Source organism: Aythya marila, assembly GCF_965140915.1.
Source record: "Aythya marila genome assembly, chromosome: 10".
NCBI classification, from domain to species: Eukaryota; Metazoa; Chordata; class Aves; order Anseriformes; family Anatidae; genus Aythya; species Aythya marila.
Genome location: NC_139051.1, coordinates 19024801 through 19049832, shown reverse-complemented (window position 1 = coordinate 19049832; position 25032 = coordinate 19024801). Strand labels below are relative to the sequence as shown.

The window sequence follows — 25032 nt, the reverse complement described above, 5'->3', positions numbered from 1 at the left end:
TCAAAAAGCGTGGTATGCCTCTGTGGCTGTATCTTTACAACAAAACAAAGAAAACGTTATGCTTGCTTTTAGGAATAGTACGAACTTTATAAATTCTTTCTGAAGCATGCAGGAAGCGTGTTTATTCACGTAATTATGTAACGATAAACACAACTTTAGGGCACAGCTATCACACGGCACGCTCGCAGCCGCACTCAGCACACAGCGAATTACAACTCGTGGCGAGGGCACACATCGCACAGGCCAAGTAGCAGATAATTTAACAGATAATTTACAAACCGAAGCCTGTAAACGCCAGCTGCAGTTGCTGCTGCAGCAGGGGAAGCGCACTGGGTGTCTGAAGGGAGGCAGAGGTAGGGGCTGCACTCGCGGCGTTGCTTGTTGAGCGCCTACGGGTGCTGTAGGAAACGGGGAAGGTGAACGCTGCGCGGACCGAGCCGCGCTGAAGCCGCCCCAGATTTACACAGCCTCCGGGCCCCGCCACCCCGAGCCGGGCCGGGCCGGGCCGGGCCGGGCCGCCCCCCCTCAGGCCCCGCGCCCTCCCCGCGGCCCAGCCCGCATGCGCGGGGCCCGGCGCCGCCTCCCCCGGGCCGGGCGGCGGCGGAGCGGCGGCGGCGGGACGCGGCGGGAGCCCGGCGGGTCCCAGGTGGGTCCCGCGCCCCCCTCCCGGCCCCGCGGGGAGCCCTCGGCCTGGGCCGCGGCCCCGCTTACAGGCTCAGCGGCGGCCGCTGGCAGAAGCTCGGCCCCCCGGGGAGCTTCGCAGCGCCGCTCCCGGGGGGTGGTGGTTTACAGCCGCTGCCGGTGCTTTGGGCCGGAGGCTGAAGCCGCGCTCCTCGAGCAGCACCGAAAAGAAGAGGGTACCGCGAGTGTTAGCGACCCAGGCTTAAATGCTTCCCCTTTGTGTGCCTCCCTGGCTTCGCCCTTCTTAGAAAGAGCCGTGTTTCGGGGAGGCCTGCGCCTCAATTAGTGCAACGAAGCACCACGTCTGCGAAGTAATTAATCCCAAGAGATTACGCGCAACACAGACACGAGTACTTGCAGTTACGTGTGGCTGGAAAGCGTTTTTCTGTCTCTTTCTCATCAGTAGTTTACGTAAAGCGTGCACAGAGCCACATGTGTGGCAGCCCGAGTTCGGGGGCCGGTGCTCAGGGCGCTAGGGCAGGAGTCCCAGGGGTACGATCAGCAGCCTGATCCACGCCCTGCGTGACCGCTTCAGTGGCAGCATAAACCCTCCTGCAGGGCGCTTCTGCCACGTGCCTGAGGAAACATTTCACTTAAGCATTGTAAATCAAACGATACCGCTGATACATGGTGTTATAATAGGAGTAAAGTTACACATGAGAGGAGCCACGGGTAGAAATCGTGAAATCTGAGTTGGGTGGAATTTCAGTGGCTGGGAAGGGCGGCTCTACAAACACGATGAGAAAATTAAATGGACTGCAAGTGCTCAGGTAAAGCACAAGGTGGTTTTACAGGTGGCAAAACACTCCCAGTTTCTGAATGCAGACTAAAGCTTGCTGTCTTACTTCGATTTTGCTTCCTGCTAGTATATCACTCAGAATCACAGACAGGCTTGTTCAAAGATGCTCAGTCCAACAAGGCAAGGCACGTTTCCCCTTGCTTTGCAAGGCAACCCAGAAGAGCCCCAGGTGGGTGTTTTGTGCTGCGCTGCAGGGCTGTGCAGGGCTGGAGGGCTTGTGCTGACTGCCAGGCTCAAAGCACTCAGTGGCTGCACAGCGTAGGTAATTCCTGTAACTCCTTCAAACCAGTGCATTGCAACATGAAGTCTGCCCTCGCTGGTCACCACCACGTGCTGTTGGTGACCCGGTGCCTGACAGGTTATGGAGAGACCCTTCCCTCCCTCCGGGGCAAGGTGCTGCCTGGGCCACCGCAATTCCCCGCTCTTTCTCTGATACCCAGGCAGGGGTCTCACTAGGTTCACTGCTTTACAAAACAAGCTTCAGACTGCAGAATTGCTTAAGCACATGCACAACAATCCCCAAGTAACTTCTAGCTTTGCATTCTGTGGTTAGTTTTCAAGAAAGCATAAGAATTTCTAAGCATTTTTGCTCCTGATTTTGGGTAGTCTATTAGTGTTGTAAATTAGAAAAGTACATTAAAAACATACCTGTTTTCTCTGCACTGGAGTGTTTCCTAGCCTTAATCCTATCACAGGAGCAAGAAGGAGGTAACACATCACTTGCAGGTGGCTGTGTCTCTCACCTGCACCTCTTGCCACTTTATTAACTTCCTTTGGTTCTTCGCCCAAACAGTCCCCTGTGCTACAGAGCTTGACCATTCTGTTCCTTAGGAAAAAGCACATGATAAAGTGCCTAAAAGGAGTGGCTACCTTAGATCTACTTCATTTTCTTAACATTTCCTCTTTACTGAATCTGCCATTTCTGAACACCTGAGCTTACCTGAGCTTTATCATGTATATCCTCCACAACTGCTCTGCATGCTCACAGTAGGACCAGCGTTTCCTAGAAACCACACATACATTAAGCAGTGCTTTTGCAAGGGTCTTCACAAGTTGGTAGCTCTTCAGAAGTTACAAAATGTATGAAAGAAGGAATTATTTTCTTAATTTCTCTGTTTTCCAACTACCTGACATTTGCTGGCTATTTCAAAGACAGAGCTACTAACCCAAAGTATACTCGATGTGGGCTCTGCAGCCACCTGGGTGCCACTGTGTGATACAGCCAGAAAACAGGCCGTCTCACAAAGGAGAGCTAAACTGGGTTGCTCTAGCCCTATGACACCTCTCCTTTCCTTTTTAAATCTCTAGTTAAAGTCGCAATTTTTCTTTGATTTCAAAGCCTGAGGCTAAAAAGAGGTTCTAGGTTATTTCCCTGGGCTTGTTGTCACCTATTACATTGCCAGTCCACTGAAGGACCTTTAAGTAATGCTTGATGCAATTCCTCAGTTTTAGAACCGTCTTCTGAATTGAAATCTTCATATTATCATGTTGCTCCTTCGTAACACTTCACCACATTTCCATTTTATCTTATTATTGACAATTTTAACTGACAGTGGAACAGAACAGGAAAAGAATGAATGTAGGAAGTACAGGTGATGAAAGAGGGTGGGGATCATAGGTGGGCTGTTGCTCTGGGATCTCATTAAGGATCTAAACATGTATTTGTCTCGCAGCTCTAACACTGCCGGTGTACTTGAGGTCTACAAATGAGAGGTTTTGATCCTGCTTTTGTGATTGATTTGCTGTGTGATACTGCATGGTGCTTAAGGGACAGAAAAAAAAAAAAAGTCTAAAAGCAAAGCTTCTAAAAAATCTTTAATAAAATTTCATACAGTTTTTAAGTTACACAAAACTAAAGCAGTCCCTGCACAAAGCTAAGGCATTCCGTACAGTGTTTTAATGCAAGTCAGAAATAATGCTTCATTAATTGATTTTTATTACCCAAACTACAAGAAGAGGAAAAAGCAGAAGATGAAACAGAAAATGTACCAAGCCAGCTAGGAATCTAAATATGTAATTTGTGCTAAAGTAAAATTAAAAACAATTAAGTTTTATTAAAGCTTTAGGATAATTTAATGTTCTTATTCTATGTAGCAATGAAAACACTGCAGTCTAAACAATGATCAAACATCCCAATTGCATCCAGATCACTGTGAGACACTTTTCTACCTGCCTAATCTGATAAATTCATACCTAGGGTCACAGGACAGGTGGATTCACCAAGTCCACTACAGAGTAGCCATGAGACAGCCCGAGAAATAAACTGCCAGAAGCCTGGCAACCCCATTCTACTTACCTAAAAAGCTCATTAATATCTTTAAAGAGCAATCATAGTTCAACAGAATTTTCCAGAGGATTTGGGATTCTTCAATTTAAGTAGGAAAATGCCAAACCTAGAGAGAGAGAGAAAGATTATTAGTTTAGTCACTAGCTTCCCACCTACTCTTTGTATTCTTTCTTTGGAAATGGCAAATTATTTCAGCCTAATGGTTAACTCCCCCAAAAAGTCATCCTCAGCTAGCACAAAGCCTTGTCTTGACAAAAATACGATGACAAGTCTGTTTGAACAAACATGTTTGGCACCAATTCCTGGAACTAGCTAAACTTCGCAGATCACTGGAAAAAAAATCAGTTCTTCAGCTGAATAAATTGCTGCTAGTACCCAGGAGTACAAATGCAGGAACAGCTAGAAGGGACAGCCAAGCGAATCTCTAACACCTACAGACGGACACAGCCAAGTGGCAGGCTGATGCACCAAGATCTGAAAGCATCCAAGACTGAGCCCTTTTCCAGAATCGCGTAGGTAAACAGTGCGGTGGTGTTAGCCACAGGAAAATAATCACCAAGTTATGTCAGAGACAGCCTCTCAAATGTGAGCATTTAGTAACTTTCCAAAAAAAAAAAAAAATAAAAATACACTTTTATTAAAAATTTCAGTTAATTAGTGCTCCTTAATTATTCTGAACTGCTCTTTGTTCTTTAGTCACCTAAAAAATCTGCTAACTTCCTCCGTTTACTCCTACAAAATATTTTACCAGATGCTCCACTTGTTGAACACATTTTTGTGTGCTAACACTTGAAAAATGTGTCCTCTTACTCCCAATTCTTAGATCAGGATTTCTAGAGCCACTTCTATAATGAGGACAGACAATGGGTGATGAAACCAAGAAGCGATGCTGCTGTTGGAGTGTTACTTGGGCAGGGCTCTTCAGAGAGGGAAACTGGCATTTCTTGGTCTGATCTGGACGTCAGCCCTGCCTTGAGCAGGCTGGATGACCTTCAAGTCTTTTTGACCTAAATTTTCCATGATTGTAACACAGCTTCCTTCCAAAACTCTCTATATCCCAGGAACTTCCCAGGCCTCTAAAGCAGTGACGTGCTTTGGTTTCTGCCTGGGTCCACAAGATACCAAAGTGAATGTGCAATTCCACGTGCTTACAGCCGGTCATTTAACTGCTGGAGGCCATGGGGCTGCTGGCTGGTTCTTGTCTGTAAGGACAGCGTTGGGAGGCTTGGAGCTCTCCTGTTCCACCTGCACGCCAGGGAGGCTGCGGGTGCTGCACCCGTGGGACTGAAACTGCTACCAGCCATTAAAGAAGTGAATGAGTAAAATTGTAGAATTTTGAAAACTTATTTTGTAGTGGAAGAAAACATTCTTTGTATTGGTTGTCGTTGAAGTGGCGAAACTCAGTTTTGCAGTATTTCAGATACAGCTCCCACGTTTCTAACCTTAAAGTTCAAATTAGTGAACTTCAAGTTTTTAGCAATACGCACTCACGTTATAGGTTACAGAAGCAGGAATGCGTGGCTACATAATATGCCTTAGTTAAAATAGTTACAGGCTGTTATTAAATAATTTTAAAATAGTCAATTACAAATAGTTATAGGTTTGTTTTTTAAAAAAGCATTTCCATTGTGTGCACGTATCATGCATTTTCAGCTACAAAAAGGAATATAAACACTTGGAAAAACTAAAAGAATATCATGCAGGTGGCACTGAGATCATCTTAGGTTCAATTAGCATTCATTTTGGGAGGTGAATCTGTTGAAAAATAAAACAGATTGAACATAGCACTACCTGGTTTCTTCATGAGGTAAAATTCCTCACGAAGCTTTGTAATTAAAAAATAAAACTGCAAGTAGAATTTCTTAATGACATACTTGGGCCTTGAAAAAAGCCTGTTTTCCCCAGGAAGATGCTTTTATATGGCTTTTGTCTCATTTTACAGTCACATTTACATTCAAACATATGTAAATATTTCTAGTGTTTACAAAACATTGGTTTTGTAAAATAAATATGTAGCAAACAGTAAATGTAAACTCAAAAATCTAACTGAAGATAAGTGATCAGAGAATAATCGTCAACCATATTTTCTAAAGTACCTGTCCTGGTTTCAGTTAGGACGGACAGTACCCCAGTGGTTTCCAAAACTGCATACAAATCTTCTGAAGCGCCATTTTTAGTTAAGATTTTTTTTTTTTTTTCACAAACGCCCTTATATGTGTACATATATGATGTTTTCTCTTTAATAAAATTATAGTCTGCAGTTTATTTAATGCCCATGATTTTTTTTTGTCCCTGCAGCATTAGTAAGAAACTAGATGTGTAATCTTAAGGACTTTTAAATTCATTTCTCTCTATTCTCAGTACATTAATTTTTCTATACAAAAGTAGTCGGATTCTTTTTCATTCTGATTTTTGCTGCAATTATTACAACAATAACAGTGAGATTTTGCTATAAAATTATTTTTGAAAATTAATGAAACATTATAGTCCTGTTATATGCCCTGTCTCTGCTGGCCAAAGTGAGGCAGGGGGTCAGTTCAGAGCACAAGTACGTTGGCATTAGTTGTCTCCTGCAGCTTGCTGTCCCTACTTGTTTAAATAATACACACACCCCATTCACAGAAGCTTGCACTAGTACTTTCTTTTTCTCTAAGTAATTGGGAGGTATTTTTAATGACAAATAGTGAGTAAGCACTTAATTAACACTAGCCTTTTTTTTTTTTTTTTTTTTTAATGTGTAGGTAAGCTGTGGAAATAGACAAAAGCCTTTCTTGTCAGATAATATTTAGTAGTTGAAATTGTAGTAAAATAGAATATCATATCCTATTTTATTTATCTTGTTTTCTTACTTTATTTTAGCTCACCTTAGTTAAATCAACAAAGTCCTTGTGTGTGTGTGTGTGTTTTTTTGTTTGTTTGTTTGTTTGTTTGTTTTTGGTAGATCATATCCTCTCCATTCATAACTTATTTTTCTTCTTTTTGCTTATTTTTTTTTCTTTCTGCTTTTGAGGTGTTCATTTTAATACAGTTAATTTACACTCAATTTACATACTTTAATGATAGTATTTGAAAAATAGTAAGTTTTGTTCAGGGTGCAAACACAGGTACAAACAAAAGACAGTTTCTTTCCATGTTGTTATAAAATTACTGTATCAGTTTAACTGCAATTAAGGTACGTTCCCCAAATGATTTTTGTAACTGTGTGCTTAGTGGTCTGGCACATGTAGACACACATATTTACTTGTGGTTGATAACAGGAAAATGAGGTGAATGGAAAGGATGAAGCAGAACGATACGGAGGGTTCAGTTATTAAAACAGGTTGGTGTGGCCTGTTTGCCTCAATCCCTTTAAAATCAAGGCAGACACAGAAAGCAGTTTATGGGACGATTATCTGCATCGCCTGTAAGGCATTCCTCATACAGTCTTAAGTTAAGAAAAGATAGTTACAGGCTCCTCCCAGATTACCATCACGAATCCAATTAACTCCAGGAAATACTGTGGCAACACCATTCAGCATCTCTTCTGCAAAGGTGAATTCCCTACAATATATTTCTTGAAATTGATACAGCAGCAATGAAGGGATCAACACTAACTCACTCTTTTTGCAGGGTAACAGGTAAGATGTTCAACTGAAATTACTGAAATTCTACTATATTAAAGGTCACGTAAATTTGCTGGATTTGACTATCTGCAGTATAAAAATATTTTCTTTTAAGTCGTAGAGTTCAGTTTTAAAACTTTTCCACTTATGAATGCTTTCAGTAGCATTCAGCTGTGCTGACAATATTTCATTCTTCTGTATGTAGTCTGACAAATCTACTAGTCTTAGTAAACATGATATTCATGATCCGTAATATCTGAGTCACTCATTTTTCTTTGTAGAACAGTTAATTTATTCATTTTTACACCATCTACTTTATAATTCTCAATAGTAATTACTGGTTGCCAACCTGTTCAAGGTAGTTTAAAATAACTTCTCTTAACTACTGCGTTAACACTATCACAGAAAGCTGACGTGACTTAATGAGATGAATCAAGTCAATTGGTAGACCTGTCCATCATCTTAGGTTGCAGTTTCTTGCTATTTATGTCAAAAAAACTATTAATAGCAAATACTGAATCACCAGAGCAACACCTACATAATTTTCTAACGGATTTTATTCTTTTGTCTCTTTTGTACATGAAAGGAGCTGTAGTCCTTTGTAAATATCATGCTTAATGATTAAATGACATTCACCTTTAATTAAAACAGATGATGATTTTTTTTTTTTCCTAAAGGAAAAATAAAAGCAACAACCCAACTCATGGAAATAACAAATTAGTTTTTGTTGCATTCCCAGTGAAATCACCAGAGTTTGACAACAGCTGTAGTATTGTTCTGCTGTATAAATTCCATATAGCTGAACATGCATTCAAGTTATTACCTTATCTTCCCTTTGTCCTATATCTCTGTGTTTATTTTCTTTTTATGATTTTCTCATGTTTGCTCATAGGTAGTAAACCTTCCAAATTTCAAGCAAGCCTAGGGAAGTGAGGTGTGTGCCTATTGAAATAGGTGTGCTAACTGCCTTCAAGCCTTTTACTTGTAGCTAAAGTATTTGTGATATGGCTTATCAGTGATTTTTTTTTTTTTTTTTTTACTGCAATAAGTATTAGAACAAGAAACTGAATCATAATGATCAAGTTTAAGGAAAAAAGTTATCTACTATTTTTCTAAAACTTTAGAAATAAATGTTTTGTTATTTCTGGCAATGTTCAAAGTAGATAGTGTGTTGTACTTTTCAATATGATTTCATTTACCAGTGCTTCTTGTAGAAGTCACTAACTACCCCTCAGTGTACTTAGATTTTTCTATCAAAAATGTTAATGATCTGCCTATATTATCAGATGTAAAACCTGAATTTAATGACCAAGTTATAATTTATTAGCTCTTAACCACTTTAGTATCTATAAAACAGTCCTCAGTACATGATCATATTTTTGCTTAATTACCTGAGTTATCTTTAGTTATGTAAAGTAATTAGTGCAGTTTTCAGAACTTTGCATTTTGGCAATGCAACTTTATCCCATACAATCTTCCATTTCGACAAATACCCTGTTGACTTCTATGGGACTGCTCACAAAAGCAGAGCTACTGAAGATAAGTACTTACAGAATCAGGCCACAGAGTGAATTTTAATGATGTTTAATTTTAATGGTGGGCATAGGTGCTAAGCTAATATGGCCACTGCCTGCATCTGCAGTTGACTATCTTGCTTTAAAAATTGGCCACTGGTTAGTTACTTATATGTGAATACAACAGGGGAGAGAACAATTCATTTCAAAAGGCAAGAAAACAGTAAAAAACAATCCCCGCATTTTATATGACAAGCATAAGCATCAGCATTTACCTCTATTGCATGAATATATTTGAGGTTTAAAATAGCTTTTCTTATACACTGACATTAAAAAATTGAAAGCTTATCCAAGGTTTCTAATGTTAACATAAAAACTAATCTTTTGGAATATGTGGTTTGCTGTCATATTCTAGTTACCAAATCCATATAAATCTGAAGAAATGGGACTCCACTATTAGTAAACAGCTCCACAGAAATGCGGAGAGGATTCCTGTTTGTGCTGGCAGCTGAACTGGCACAACTGTAATCATTCCAGTCTCAACTACAAGCTCTTCTGTTTTGAAAACATGTTCTAAAGATAGTAATTGCATTTATTAAATAACCATATTAATTGCTAAGGTCAGCTGGGACCAGCCCTTGTCTTTGCACTTTTTGGCTTTTCTGGCTGCTAAAACATGAGACATTGGACATAGTTCCTTTTTTTCATTTCATTTTGGAGCAAAAAATCAGCCCAGTGACTGGAAACCACTGATTTCCAGGTCCTGACATTCTACGAAATAATCCTTTTTGCACGCTCTTGTGAACCAGGAAGGCATGCCTCCTGTATGCTCCTCCTGGCCAAGGCTGCCCACCAGTTGGTTGCAGATCCCTGATCTCTCCCTTGCCCTCCTTGCGGTGTGGCATTTTGCTGCTTAACCTGTATCTCCACAAAGAGAAGCCCTTTCATTCCAGAGGAAGTGGATGTAGACCAGAGGCTGCATCACTCCCTAAAATGCACGTGGGAGCACAGACTGGCCTCACCAAAGGCACCACAGTGTGCCTATACTATTTCCTCTGCAAGAAATTCACCTCTGCGTAGATGATGCATATTTGACAGCTGTCATTTGTTACCAAATGCAACAGGTGAATCAGCAGTGCTACCAACAGACAACAAAAGCTGATCCATCCCTTCTGTTAGGGATCGGGCTGCTCAAAAATAGAGAAAAGAAATGACGCAAAGAGACACCAAAACATGTAAAAAATCCACGCCTCAGAGGGACCTGTTGAAATATCCCCTGAGGGCTTGATATCTGATTTCAATGTACGCTTGTTTTCCTGGGCAATGGGGTTCTGCTGTTTACTTCAGTCAGCCATCATCAATGTTATTTTTTCTACACTTTGGTTGCATTACCTGTGGCGTTTATGCAAGCTTAATGACATTGCTTCCCATGATAAAATATAAAGAGATGGAACATCACCTAAGACACCGTTCCATTTCTTAAATTGTGATAGCAGGATTAAAAGGCCAGCCTCTTTGCTGTCATGGCAATAGAAATGCATGTCACCCAGATAACAGAGGGGATCTGATTAAGGTGGTGTCATGATTGCCACAAGGCACGTGACCCAGTTCCCTCAGGGAGCTAATAAGGAACGTGACCTGGAATAACATTTGAGACTTGTTTTTTCTCTAGCATCTGTCAAGTGTTAACACGATGAACAAAATGCTGAAAAGGACCTTTTTAAAACTAAAAAATGTACAGAGAAAAAACAGGAGAGTTATGTTTCTTTTACCCAACCACTATTTTAGCTTTTAATGCTGTTCTTATTTGCAGGACAGTAATAGCCCTCTCTGTAATAACAACACGGAAATAGTACTGCCTGTCCCAAAATAAAACTTTTTACCTTTGTTCAAGGGAGTGCATCATTTCTTTGTAAACTCTTATCACAATCTTACTTAACTTTTTGTTTGTTTGTTTCAGAAAAATATACAACAAAACAGAGAATTGGAATTGCCTGGTCATACAGAACAGGAAATAGAGATTTGGTCTACTAAAAAAATTTGAGAGAGGTCTAATTTGTTAAAAAAGAAAAACAAACAAACAAACAAACACATTGTTTACATCTGCCATTTTGAGCAATCTTGCTAGTATTTTGTATATTGTAGATATGTCGTCTGCATCTCTTCCCTCTTCTGTAAAGGCCTGAAATCTGGTTGAAAAAAAAAAAAAAAGAGGAAAGTAACTTTGATTAATAGTAATATCTGTACTGTTTCATCTCACTTCTTCAGTCTAACACTGGGTACAAGCAAATAGGAAAACTAACAGGCATACATAAATGTCTGTGAAATACAGTAACTAACAGATGATGTTCGGTTTCATTTATTGTTCCGAGTAGCCTTATTTTACCAGTAAGTTGCAGGTAATACTGCTGTAGCATGTAAGTCTTCATTTTTGAATGGAGACTTTCTATAATACAGTATTCATTCTGACACATCCTGCGATGTATGTCTGGAAAACTCGGTCTCTATTTAAATAACATTCATATTCTTTATTCCATATTTCAAGAAAATTATTTGCATTTACTGTTAAGGATATTGTTCAGACAGGTGCAGCACAAATATTACACGAGTCTGTAGTCTGTGCTGAGCAACCTATTAGTTTGTGATTAAATAACTCTGTAGTAAATTCACTTATATTTTCAAACAAATCACAGTGAGCTGTTTCACTTCTTGCAACACAGATAACAGACTATGGAAAAATATTAAAAAAGCAATGATTTCATGGAACTATAGATTCAGAAAGAGTTGCCTGAACTCAGTCCTAGCATACATAAGAAAACACTGCCTCCGATAAAAGCTCAAGAAATCAAATTCTATTTCCAACAATTTCATGAAGTGCTGTATACTGCATATCCAAAACTTTGTTAAAAAAATGTGGTACTTTGTAAATTCAACTACAAACGTTAGAAATGCCAGATTTCCAACTTAGCTTGAAGCTTGAATTCTGGAACATTTTAGGGAAAGATGATGGCCTTTTCAGGATACAGGTGTTTCACCCACATTCCTTCCCATGGGGGAATCATGCAGAGAAGCTTGAGCTGTGTCCTGGGTTAGTGGGGCACAGCCTTACTGGACTGGGTTTTCTCTGGCAGCTACCGTTCATTGTCAGAACAGCGTGACTGGTGGTGATCCTGCTGCCCGTATGATTACATCGGACTTTTTCAAATGCTTGTATGTTATCTGGAAAAGCTATTAAGATTTTTGAGAGAAATTTCCGAGAAATAGAAATATTTCTTTAGCTGCTGAGTTTCCTCTGATCGTGAAAGCCATCTATTACTGATTTCAAAGTCCATTGGGGAGGGAAAAAAAGAAAAAAAAAGAAAAAGGTAATTAAGGTAATTAGAGCTCAAAATAGAATGCAAGTTGTGCCTGTATTCCTGCTTACTTATTAAAGGCATTGACTTGTAAAAGTGCAGCCAGATGGTCAAGTAGCTGAGTAGAAAATGTTCAGGATACCCTTTAGTCTAGTGTAAGATTCATCTGAAAGATCTGAATGAATATTCTTAATAATATACAGATGTACATTAGAAATGCATTCCTTAACTTCACTTAAGTTTTGAAAGGCCTCTTGGCTTTCACAAACACACACAATTCTTGTATTTTTGAGGCCACTGATGCAGCGGTATTAAAAGGCTATTAATGGGCATGTATATTCAGTTCCCACCTTCAAGCATCTCGAAAAGGACAGAGTTGTACTAGGTGACTTTGATATGGAATAAAATCCATAAGCATGGTTGGAAGAATAATTTCAATTTATTCAACCATGTGGCAGATAGTGTAATATGAATTAATGAAATTTTATGTGCCCCTATTCAGATACTTAAAATAATTATGCAGTATTATAGATAAAGAGTGGACAGTAAGCAGCAAGCAGTTAATACCTCATTTCAACACAGCACTGGATTGTTTACCACATAATCCCTGCATTACTTTTTATTTTATTTTATTTTATTTTTTCAATATTTTTAGTAAATCTGTTAAACGCTATTTATGCTGCTAAATTCTGACACTGGTTTTCCAAAACATGGCACAGAAGGTTCGTCTATATAGAAAAGTTTCAATAGTTACAGCAGAGACCTACTTAACTTGGTATAATCTTTATTTATTTTTAACATTACATTTGCAACTATTTTACTATTGAGATAAGAGGAAGAGATCTTTTAACGGGTAAAAATTTTCAGTTAGCATCCATGTAGTTGGTTTACTTACACATCACAGTGACTGATGTGTTTCTGTTTACAGCCTTCCTTTAGTTCTCTTTGTCAGACACAGTCTCTTCAGAAAATGACTTGCTTTGTATCAGAAATTGTATTAAAATGTGTTTTCTGCTTAGACAAAGTCTTGGGTTCACTTTTGTTTTTAGAAGAGAATCTTCATATATGTGATTTCAAACTTGCCATCATACCAGAAACAAAGAGTGGAGGGAGGAGAGCAGAGAAAGCACGTACCTTGTGGATAGTCTGTTGGGCAAGCATCAGCTAAAAGTATGAATGGTATGATTTAGAAATAGTGCTGCCATTCTGGTATCATTAGATTTGCTGGAACTGCCCCTTGGAAGGTTCCAGTTAGACTTACAGTTGTATGGTTACCTTTACAAATTTGAGAAAATCAAGATGGAGGCATCTAGGGTAGTGCCTCCTGTCCATATAAAGCACACACTTTGAAGTACACAGTCAGCCAGACTCTGGAGCTGGAAATACACAATTAACTAAACTTCAAATTGCTGGGGCAGACAGTGAAGCAGTTGAACTTTAAGATGACTGCACATCAAAACCCAAGTACCGTCCATGTCTGACTGCCCCAATCTTAAGCTTGGGGCAACTTACAACCACGTGTCAGGTACTCAACTTTAACTCAGCTTTATTTTGCCTTTTTTTAATGTATTGTAGATTTACAATGAACACACTACTGTTTCAACAGGTACTGCAATGGCTGCAGGAGTTTTGCTACAAAATGAACTCCCATATTCTTCATTGCTAGAGAGCAGCGTACATCTTGCAAATATGAGTTCAGGTAATAACTTCCTCTGATAATGCCATTCATAAAAAGTGCTTAAAGAAATTATGATTTTTTTTCCATAGAGAAAAGATGCATTATCAAATTATAATCTTAAAAATGTCTCTAACAAAAACAAACTGCGTAACATTATCACCGTGATGTGTTTTTAAGCTTTTATGTTACTTCCATATTGTCAAGTCTCTTAATTAAAGAACCTGTGTCATTTCCATGTTCAGAAACCGCCTTGCTCTCTGAAAGTGTAAACAACTCTTCAACAAAAAGAATTCTATAATAAAATATCTTAAGTCTTACTTTGGGTGAGTATTTGCAAATCATGGTAGATTCAATGGAAAAATATGGTGTGCAGCATTTTATCTTGCTCATTTCTGACTCCATCATTTAATATATCCTGAAGAAAAGATTCTGAGAAGAGAAAGAATAAGAATTAAATATAAGAAAGCCATATAATTAACTGGAAAGCATTTTTTTTTGCATTTGCTGGATATAGGTAGCACTTGAAGTAGCCTCTTTTTCTCCTTCCTTTTTCTTCAACCTAACACACCATATGAAAACACATTCAAATATTTTCTTATCTCCTAATATCAGCTTTATTAGAATACTCAGATCTTTGAAACGACAGCTAACAGTCAGCTTTAACGTTTTCCTTTTCTCATACCACATCACTACCGACAATTAATGCCTGGTATCTACAGAAAACCTTACCATGTCTGAAGAGCTGGGGAGCAGTATTCAAAATTCAGTCACTCTGTTCCTCTTCAGTACCTAGGAGAAAACAGTACATGTTTACCTGAGGAATGTTTATCAAGAGAGCTTTCTCATACGCAATTCCTCTTTAAGAATTCCTGGTTTCATAATACAAAAGAAAAAATCAAACACTGACTGATGATAGTATATATCCTTAGGAAAATGCAACAGCATTTATTTGTCAGGTGACCAAAGCTGTGGTGACTTTTCTTCATTATTTCCCCAGGCTTTCTCCTTTAACATCCAGTCTAATGCACAAACAATGGGAAGGTTTATTTTATTTTATTTTATTTTTTTTTAAACATTTCTGTAGTTTGTTCTCCACATAGTTGCATAACAATTTTGTGCTTTTGAAAACAACAGTCCTGTTTTTGAGCAGTCCTTCTGGCCAGCTCGTTCTTACCACGCTAGAAGCAAAGAGGGAGGCAATTTGCCACCTAATATCTACCTTCATAAGCCTAAAGCACTCAACCAATGCATCTTCTCCTCCCCATAATCTGCTTTATCTCAGTCTGTAGGGCTAACAGCTTTGGTTAATAAAAGAGCTGTGCCCTGAAAAAAAATAAGCCTTTTGTTTTGAATAACAAATTGTGTTTTGTTGAAGATATGAATGGTCCAGAGCGAACAGTCTACAATTCATCATGTACTGAGCCATTTCAGTAGGAACACACTAATCCCAATCATTACAGAGCTAATGATGCATTTTGGAGCAACTAAGCAGAGGGAGAGAGGTGGTTGTGGAATGTTAACCCAAGAGGTGGGGGAGTATAATGTACTTACAGATTTCTCAGGAAGCAGAGCCCCCAACTGCATTCTGATTGTTCTTTTGAATATACTATTTTGTGTCTTAGCAAGTTCTGAATGTGTGTTATTTATGACCAACTAAAATACTCACATTGTTTACGGAAAATGTTTTGGTTGTTCCCCATCCATTTCCAAAATTATCTGCTTGAAATGCAACTATTTTCATCGGCGGCGGAACAGCTTGTCCCAACCAGAACCAGCCCCTACAGCATCTCGCTGCCTCGGGGCTGGCTGCGAGTTACTATGGTGACAGCTCAGCCCCTGCCTTCTGGCTGCCGGAGCAGGCGGGAGGATGCTGCACATCCCTGCAACTTCGGCACAGAACAACTGGGGTGTTCGATCAGCGCGTCCTCAGCACCCTGCCACACTGTCACTGGGGCCAGGCAGTCATGCAGGGCTCACCCCGGAGGCGTTCAGCTGCGAGTATTTTTAGCAACTTTTTCCAGGGCCGGAGGCATTCGTCCTCCGATCCCCTTCTCCGCATAATCCAGAGGCGCCGGAGCTCGGTGGTGGAGGTACTGTCATCATCAACTCAGCGCGTTATGGTGGCGATATCATCTCTGAGCCCCGAGGAGCTGGATGCAACTTTTCCTGAAAAAAAGAGTAAAGTAGTTTTCATTCAAACTGTTGGCAGTTCTGGTTTTGTTGCTGTTCTTGTTGTCCAATTCAAATGCTTTTGCTCTGTTGACTGTATTACATATAGATGCATAAAATACTGTTTAAAATATTTTTTTTCTGTATTTTATATTTCATTCATAGATTCGTATTTGAGTATTAATACATGCTTTTCACTCTAACAGCTCAATTACAGAGAACAGATAAAACAGAAGCACACCTTCATACATATACCAAGTACACGACTAACTATTTTTGATTTTAGGTGGAAGATGACAGTGACATTTGTTCTGCTGCACAGGTTATCACACACCTATAACTTCATCAGAAAAAACAAATTTGCTATGAGAAAAAGCAACTTTTTGCTTGTAAAAAGCTTTTTAAATCAATGTTTTTTTTCCCTTAGAATCCTTAAAGTCCATGTTTAAAAATGAGTTGTAAATTTACATATTTCATATCTGTATGCTCTTTGTAACTTTGTTGACGTAAGGCTGAACAGATGCTTTTAAGGTGGAAATGAATTTGAAAGCCACCTTACTAACTACTTTTGCTTGTGTTATAGGAAGTTCAAGGCGTCCAACAGCAAAATACACTAAAGTCGGGGAGCGCCTTCGCCATGTCATTCCTGGTCACATGCAGTGCTCCATGGCGTGCGGTGGACGTGCTTGCAAGTATGAGAACCCAGCTCGATGGAGTGACCAGGAGCAAGCCATTAAAGGGCTCTACTCTTCTTGGTAGTATGCAGCATTTACTGTCACTAAATGTAACTGGATCCAGTATATTTATTAAACAAGAGAATCATACTTAAGATTTTTTTTTTTTTTCCAAATCAACCACTTCCAAGTTAAGTATAAACATAATGATAGCGTGGTTCAAAATTACAAATTAACAGTAAACCATAATAGCCATTGTACATAGCCCAGTAAAAGTGATGAAAGACTTCTGTGTATTTCCAATAGGTTTGGTTCAGATCCCAAAGAATAAATACCTATCTGTCATGAACTATATATATATATATATATATATATATATATATATGCATACACACACACATATATATACATATTCTGGGTTACAGACATTTCTGGCTAAGATTTAAAATGCAAATTAATTAAAATGTGGTCATAATAGAATTTCAAAGTAAAAACAGTTACTGGAGATGAAATAATGTGTGTTCAAAAAAGCATATCCATATACAGTATTACTTATGTGAAAAATATCTTTTAAATTTTTAACAGTAACAGTGAATGCTATTAAGAAGCATACAAGCCTTAAAGGGACAAACAGGGATCAGTCCAGATTTTTATTCAAAGGAATTTTTTAATGTGTTAATTGGACTGGCATTTAAATAGTTGAAGTAATGGTCTTTTGATATGTAATACCTGTATTAGTTTAATAGGATTTACCACTAACGGTGTATGATAGTAGAATTCTTTGAAAAATCATTTCTATTTAATCAACAATGTGTTTCTGTCCTTCTTAAAAATCACATAGTAATCTAATCATAGCAAATTCATACCGGGGAAGTTATTAATAATATCATTATCATCTTTATTAGCGTACCAGTAATAAAAACTACTACTTTTTTAATTTCTTAGGATAACAGATAACATACTGGCTATGGCTCGACCCTCAACAGAATTAATTGAAAAGTACAACATTATTGAGCAGTTCGAAAGGTAACAAAATTTACTCATTATTTATTGTAGGTATTACTCAAGTAATTCCCAATCCATTTTCTCTTTCAACACAGATTTGGATAGTTGCTAAAGATCCTCTCATTTTCCTGATGCAACAGTATAAAGATTTTTTCTCCCCTAAGAATAAATGTGTGTTTCAGAAAATAAGGGATAATAAGATTTTGGTTGCATATAATGCTTAGACTCATCTATTCCTTCCTTAAGATGTGGCATAAAAACCATAATTAACCTTCAGCGTCCTGGGGAGCATGCGAGCTGTGGGAATCCATTGGAACAAGAAAGTGGTTTCACTTACCTTCCTGAAGCTTTCATGGAGGCTGGAAGTAAGTTCAATCCTGCTGCCATTCCTCATTAATTATTCACTTCAGCACCAGATATTTTTACTTGAATTCTCATGTATTAAAAGCAGCTATATAAGAAATGTTGTACAAAAGAGGGTGTAAACATAAAACTTGGCAAATAAAACTGAGAGTGAATAACACATTATCCAATACTGTATATATGTAGAGTGATATTAGAGGGTTTACATTCAGGTATTTAGAATAAAGAAAGGACAACAGCTGTGTTTTTTGCTTTTTTTTTTTTTTTTTTCTTCTGAGTTCCCAAACATATAAAACATTAATGTTGTTTCAAGATCTGGTATAACTCAGGTTTTCTTACCTAGGCTATAGAATGGTTTTTGATTAAAGGACATTTGTAATGACAGTATTTTTATATTTTCAAATGCTGAGATGAGGAAAAGTGCTTCTGTGTAAGAAACAGCTTTGGACTGAAGCGGTGCTTTTATTTCTAAAAAGAAAAGATTATGTTCTACCTATGTATAGCTCAGTAATTTTTGTATGAATCACTCCGCTTTGTTATATCTTTCACATTCCAGCTGAATTTGAGTTTGACAAATCTTTGCTAGCGTCACGTATTTATCAAAGTGAAACAGCAAAAGTACTCTGAAATAGGAAAATAATCTCTTGCAAACAATAAGTAGTCATATTCTCCTAAGATTCTTTATGCGTTTTTAATACTATCATTTATTAGTCATCTCTCCCCTGCATTTAGTACTGAAAATTTCACATTCAGTAAAGCAAATAACTCTCTCTCTTTTCATTTTAGTTTATTTTTATAATTTTGGATGGAAGGATTATGGAGTGGCATCTCTCACTACTATACTTGATATGGTAAAAGTCATGGCTTTTGCGTTGCAGGAAGGAAGGGTAGCTGTTCACTGTCATGCAGGACTGGGTCGGACAGGTAAGTGTGCTCTACTGCAAGATCAACAGCATTGTTTTTCTGAAGATGCAAACCCCCTATTGTCATAATTTGTTAACGATTTAAATTCTATATCATCGAAAGATGTATATCTATAAAGTGGTTAAAAATGCTAAACAAATTGGTGAAAATGGTCAGTCAGCAGTGGAAGAGATCAGTTTTAATATATAAACACAGAAACCTGTAAGGTTTGAAGATTTTTGAATCTGTATAATGATGCACTGTTACATTCATATGGGGCAGCTATCTTTTGATGGGAAAAATTCACCTAAAATTTCAATTACTCCTGGCTCTTTCAAGACTCGTTTGCCTGAGTTGTTCCTGTAGAAGGCACCATCGCTCCCGTGTTCACTTATGATGCAACTCCTAGAAATGCTGTGGTGAGAAACTAGCTCTCACTTCAAGTGTAGTGAGAGTGGGTTTACTGTATCTTGTGGTCCAAGGAAAGCAACTATACTTGCCTAACAGCATCAGGTAATAAAGGGCACAAAACCTCTATCTGTACCTACGTTCATTTTTACCCCATGGTTCTTCTGAATGTTTGTTTCAGTTTGATAGTTCTTCAGCTAATTTTTGTGTTTATATTTCCCAGGTGTTCTAGTAGCTTGCTACTTAGTTTTTGCAACAAGAATGACAGCTGACCAAGCAATTCTTTTTGTCAGAGCAAAAAGGCCTAATTCTATTCAGACTAGAGGGCAGTTACTATGCATCAGAGAATTCACTCAGTTTTTGATTCCTCTGAGAAATGTGTTTGCATGCTGCGAACCCAAGGCACACACGGTGACACTGTCCCAGTACCTGACCCGCCAAAGACACCTGCTCCATGGCTACGAGAGCAGGCATCTCAAACACGTGCCAAAACTCATTCATCTAGTTTGCAAACTGTTGCTAGACTTGGCAGAAAATAGACAAGTGATAGAAGCAGAACTGTTAGATATACCAGATCTCTCAGCTGAAATTGAAAAGACTGTTTCTCAGCTGGTGTCTGCACAGCTAGATAAAGAACTGGCAAGGCAAGACAGCGACACATCGGACTCCTCCCACGCCCACTCGGCCCCCTTTGAGACCCAGGATTCTCTTTTCTCCCTGGCACACGAATGTGATCCCCTTTGGAAAAGAAGGAACATCAACTGCCTTCAGCCTCTCACTCATGTGAAAAGGCGTCTTAGCTATAGTGAGTCAGATTTAAGGAGAACCGAGTTCCTCTTAGAACAAGCAGAAACTGCGTGGACAGTACCTGCTCAGATATTACAGTGCAACAAACTTAAGCAGAACAGTGGTGAGGAGTGTTCTGCCAAAGATGACCAAAAGCCACAGCTGGATATAAACAAAGAAGCGTTAGTGCGTAATACATGTACGATTTGGAGTCAGACTAAATTTAATTTGGATGGGCGAAAAGATGGATCTTCAGTTCATCATAGAAGGAACTCTACCAAAGAAGTACAACGCAGCAGAACATTTTCTTCAGGTCTATCATCTATCCACACTTCCAGGGAAACTAGAACACCAAGGCAAAATTTTGCCAATGAGATTGGTCACAGGAAAGAACGCATGACTAATATGTACAGCAGAAAAGTCTATGTCTCCGAGGACTCTGATTCTTCTTCTTCTTCTAAAGTGAACTTTTCCATTGGATGCGAAAGCCAAGGTAGCAAAGATCCATCAGAGGCAATTCCACACATTGTTCTGCAGTCAGAACTAAGTTTGGAAGGCCGAAGGGTTTTGGCAGCAAAAGCACTTGCAAATATAAATGAATTTCTGGAAGAGGATGAAGTGAAGCAGAAGGTAGAAATGTGGCAGGTAATTTTTAATTTGACTCAGTGTTGTATATTCTGCAATGTTTCACCTAGGTTAATTCCTAGAATGGCAAAAATGCTACCATGTGCTTTGAAAGAGCTGAGACACAGATTTATGCTCTGGTTAAGAAAATAATTGTATTTGTCAGTTATCACCAGCTCTTTCAGTAGGAAACAAAGTGAACCTACAAATTTTGTTATCTAACTGGAGGTTAGAACATTGTTTCTGGTTGCGTTCATTCATTTTACAAACTAATGAAAATTGATGCTATTATCTGTAGCTTAACTTAATATCTGTAGTACTTTTATGCTATCAGCAATGAAGTTAGAGCTATGTTGTTTTTAATCAGCGCTTTCTCGGACCTAATCGGAGGATTCTGTGTGTAAAAGTATTTCGTAGAAACTTAATTGCTTATTCTCAAAACCAAATCCTCCTACCAACATTTGTTTTAAAGTAGGAATTCAAAGCTATTTTACATGTTCTAGGAGATAACTGGGAGAGTCAGAGCTGCACTACTTATGTCATCCTTCTGTTTTAAAGAATCACTTGTATTACTGCTGATTAATGTTGATGCTTTAGAAAAAGAAAAAATATATTTTTTTTGGAACTGTTAAGTCTTCTGTTCATGTTGGAATGTAAGCAGCCAAGTACTGCTACAATCAAAGAGAATGCCAGTAAAAGTAAATAGATGATTCATTTTCACCCTCTTCCCCCCCTCCTCCTTTTTTTTTTTCCCCCTAAAGAAAGAACTGAATTCTCGAGATGGAGCTTGGGATAAAATCTGTACTGAGAGAGATCCTTTCATCCTCTGTAGCTTGATGTGGTCCTGGATCGAGCAACTGAAAGAACCTATTATATCCAAAGATGATATTGACATGTTGGCAAAAAATTGCATAGAATCACAAGATGCACTTAACTTGCTGAGAAAGGTAGATATTATATATGTCAATCCATTATTTTACTGTTAAGTATATTTTGTTAATACATGCTGAACCATTCATTTATTGCCTTTAGACACAGAAACTGTACTCTCTAAAGGCAACTCCAATCTCTTTAAAAATCAAAACGAGGATTATTTTTATATTCAATAGTATGAGCTGTAATCAATAATACTACCATGATGAATATTATAAGAAAAGTCTGAGTTATCTTTGGAACTTATTTGGTAGAAGCCCAACTGCATTTGCATGCCTGCAAATTCTCCAGTTGGAGATCCAGGGGCAAAGACAAGAAACTTGCCTTTTGTATGGCTTTTGTTAATGTCAAATCTGTCAGCTGTGCTTAACAGTCGTCATGTTTGCTGTGCAAACATCATACTCCATCAGTTTCAGAAGAACTGGACAAGGAATAGGAAGAATTTGCCAATTGAAGGATACAGAAGGCAGGCCAAAATCCTTTACTTAATTCAGAACTGTGACCATTTGAACTCTGAAATGAGAAACAGGTACTTATGATCCACAATCACTTAACTGTGCTTACCCCAAAGAGCTAGATGCAGGGTAAATAAAACAAAACAAAACAAACCCACTTCTATTCTTGACCTCTTAATTATGCAAACTCATTTCGTAATTCTTTGGGAATTGCTTCCAAAGTATTTGCGAAAAAGATAGGGCCCCTTTTAATAACCTCTAGATACCCAAGAATACAGCTTCTAAACAGTAGGTGGGCAGACTTTGTGTGCAGTGACCACTTTAATGACATGACATTCAGAATTCTTCATCTCAAAATGTCATGTTTCTTCCTGACGCATTCTTCCACCCTATCGAGTTTTAAGTTTCTGTTTGTATCAAAATAAAGAACACTTTTAATCTATCAAAATAGAAACCTATAATCCCATCCAAAGGGATGGGAATTAGCAGCTCCAAGGATACTTTGCTCCATTTATATACATCCTAGTCTCTCTGCAAGCTTCTTTTCATGGTGAAGGATACTTGGTAGGGCAGAAGGAGATGTAGATCATGCTACATTAGCTGGGGAAAGAGCTAACGTGCATAGCATTTGAGACTGAAAAGATCTAATCTCACTTTTTCTATGCTACCTCACGTGAGTGTTGCACTTCTTGTGTTGGGAACCTTGAAATGCCAGGTCTCCAGAAGAATGCCTGACCTTGTTGAAATTTCCAGAATAGTCTGAGATACACAAGAGAAGAGTTTCTCCCATCATGACTGAAACAATTACATAGAAACTCTTAAGGCTTGTAAAAATTCTCTCCCCAACTCCTACACCTGAAGGTTTCAATACAGAAAGGCGCGGTCTGATATTTGAACAGCAATTAACAAAAATGGAAAGTTAAATGTTTTTCTTGAAAAGATTTCTTCTAACAAGCTGCTGTTCCTTTTTACCCATCAGGAACAGTGTCAGACTATCCTTTGTATTTTACACTGTGTGGTGAACTTGCAAATGCTACCAGCTGATGTGGAGGAGGCCTTACTTGCTCGTGCTATTAAAGCTTTCACTAAGGCAAGTAACCATTTGTCCAAGACATCGTATTTATTTGTTGTAAATCATGTAGGGTGAATCAACAGAGCAGTCCTCTGTGTTAAAAATTACAGTAATTCCTTCACACTTCATGTACTCATGTTATTTCAGAGTTTATATTTTATAATAACCAGCCTACATAAAAGATAGGAAATACTCTCAATAAAATTACATTCTGTCACTACAGCCTCAGTCCTTCAGTCGCATTTTTCTATTTCTGGCTCAAGTCCAATTCATGAACTTCTTCATGTTAGGGAAAAGATAATTTCTACGGGGTGAGATCAAGTAGGCATTGGGAGTAGCCTTTACTACTTGGACTCTTATCATCAGATTAAATTATTTTCTAAAATTACATTGCAGTTCAGCAAGTGAAATTATTTGAAAAGAAAGTTAATTGCTTCCTAATCTTTTGTAAATCTACAGACATGCCACCTGTTAAAACAATCATGACATTTCTCCTCTCCTCTGGTTAGCTTGTTTTAATGTTTAGTCAGCAAAAAATTGTAAATACTCAGTATTAAGTATGCCATAACACAACACGTATTTTCTTTGATAAATCTGAAAACTGATTTAAAAAATGTTGGTCATCTACTTTGCATTTTGCTATATTTTCTTCCTTTTATTAGACAAGCTTCGATTCTGAAGATGGACCCTATGTTTACAATACCTTGAAAAAAGTATTTAAACAAACACTGGAAGAAAAAAGAAAAAAGCTTAAGGAAGGAACAGAAAATCCCTCTTGATTTCTGCATGGCAATGCTGAAGAATTAGATGGGTCTACCAAATTATTTTGCATTTTCCAGCTACTGTATTTTGTGCTATTTGGTATGATTTACTTAACTTCAGGTGACAGTAGTTTTTAACAAAACGTTTTATTTTTTTAGAGGCAGTTTTAGTGACAATTGTTCCATCTACATGGTTCTAAGGAACAGCTCCTGCGTGACCGTACTGTAGCATTTTGGTTTCAAGTACAATGCTTTTATTTTGTGAACTGTTCTCTTTTCTTCAGATGTATTTAATGATTTAGACTCCTCTGTCATTGGCAAGCTATGCTATTTTCAAGTTACAAGGTTGCCATAAATTCAGTGCCATGGTACATGAAGGTTTAATGGATTGAGTTTATGTATTAACATTAAATATGTTTACATTAATGTTACTTGATATTATTTTGCAGAAAAATAAAAACTGGCTGAACTTACAAAACTTTTGCTTTTAGAAAATTTAGAAAATAGTGAACAGAGCTTAGGGTCTACTGTTAGCAGCAGATAATTTTTTTTCTTGTAGATACCTTAAATAATTTTCACCAATGTATTTCTAAGAGGTGTTGCAGAAGAGAAATACATTAAATGTATTGAGTATGAAGTTATAAAGGTCTGAAGTTAGATTTTTTTTTTTTAATGGAAGATAGGCTGTGTCATCTTAAATGCTTTGAATACAAGCAAAGTTTTACCTTACTAGTTAAATTTTTATAGACCTTATTTTAAGTGGAAAAAATATGTAATCATCAAACATTTAAAAAGATATAATTTTCTCTGTACTTATATTCAGCAAAAACTTATACAGAAATGTAACAGAATAACACTCAAAAATAATCAATGAAAATCTTATCTACGGTACACTTTATTGCGGCATTTTCATCTAATAGGACAGAACAACGGGGATATCATCATGCTGAGTTTTTGATGACAGC

General features: G+C 38.0%; 1 protein-coding gene across 6 annotated transcripts; it reads left to right on the top strand.

The window, feature by feature from the left end:
- The first annotated feature begins 616 nt into the window (after positions 1-616).
- Positions 617-25032, top strand: PTPDC1 (protein tyrosine phosphatase domain containing 1). 6 transcript variants are annotated; one of them, XM_082767789.1, is made up of 10 exons: positions 617-646; positions 13843-13935; positions 16667-16838; positions 17703-17783; positions 18009-18127; positions 18912-19049; positions 19660-20867; positions 21608-21793; positions 23214-23324; positions 23969-25032. In XM_082767789.1, the coding sequence occupies exons 2-10, from the start codon at positions 13851-13853 to the stop codon at positions 24083-24085; spliced, it is 2217 nt and encodes a 738-aa protein (XP_082623915.1). In that variant the 5' UTR covers positions 617-646; positions 13843-13850; the 3' UTR covers positions 24086-25032. The 6 variants fall into 6 exon arrangements, 5 of the variants coding, with proteins under 5 accessions (XP_082623915.1, XP_082623911.1, XP_082623913.1 ...); XR_014318165.1 differs by lacking the exons at positions 617-646; positions 13843-13935 and adding exons at positions 15813-16092; positions 22190-22308 and having other exon boundaries at positions 23969-24096; XM_082767785.1 differs by lacking the exons at positions 617-646; positions 13843-13935 and adding an exon at positions 15813-16092.

Bases quoted from the DNA above. Each gene is read 5' to 3' on its own strand.
- PTPDC1 (XM_082767785.1), top strand. From the start codon at position 15,879: ATGCAGGGCTCACCCCGGAGGCGTTCAGCTGCGAGTATTTTTAGCAAC. The intron at 16,839-17,702 runs GTAGTATGCAGC...TTAATTTCTTAG, and splicing joins AAAGGGCTCTACTCTTCTTG to GATAACAGATAACATACTGG. The intron at 17,784-18,008 runs GTAACAAAATTT...TCCTTCCTTAAG, and splicing joins ATTATTGAGCAGTTCGAAAG to ATGTGGCATAAAAACCATAA.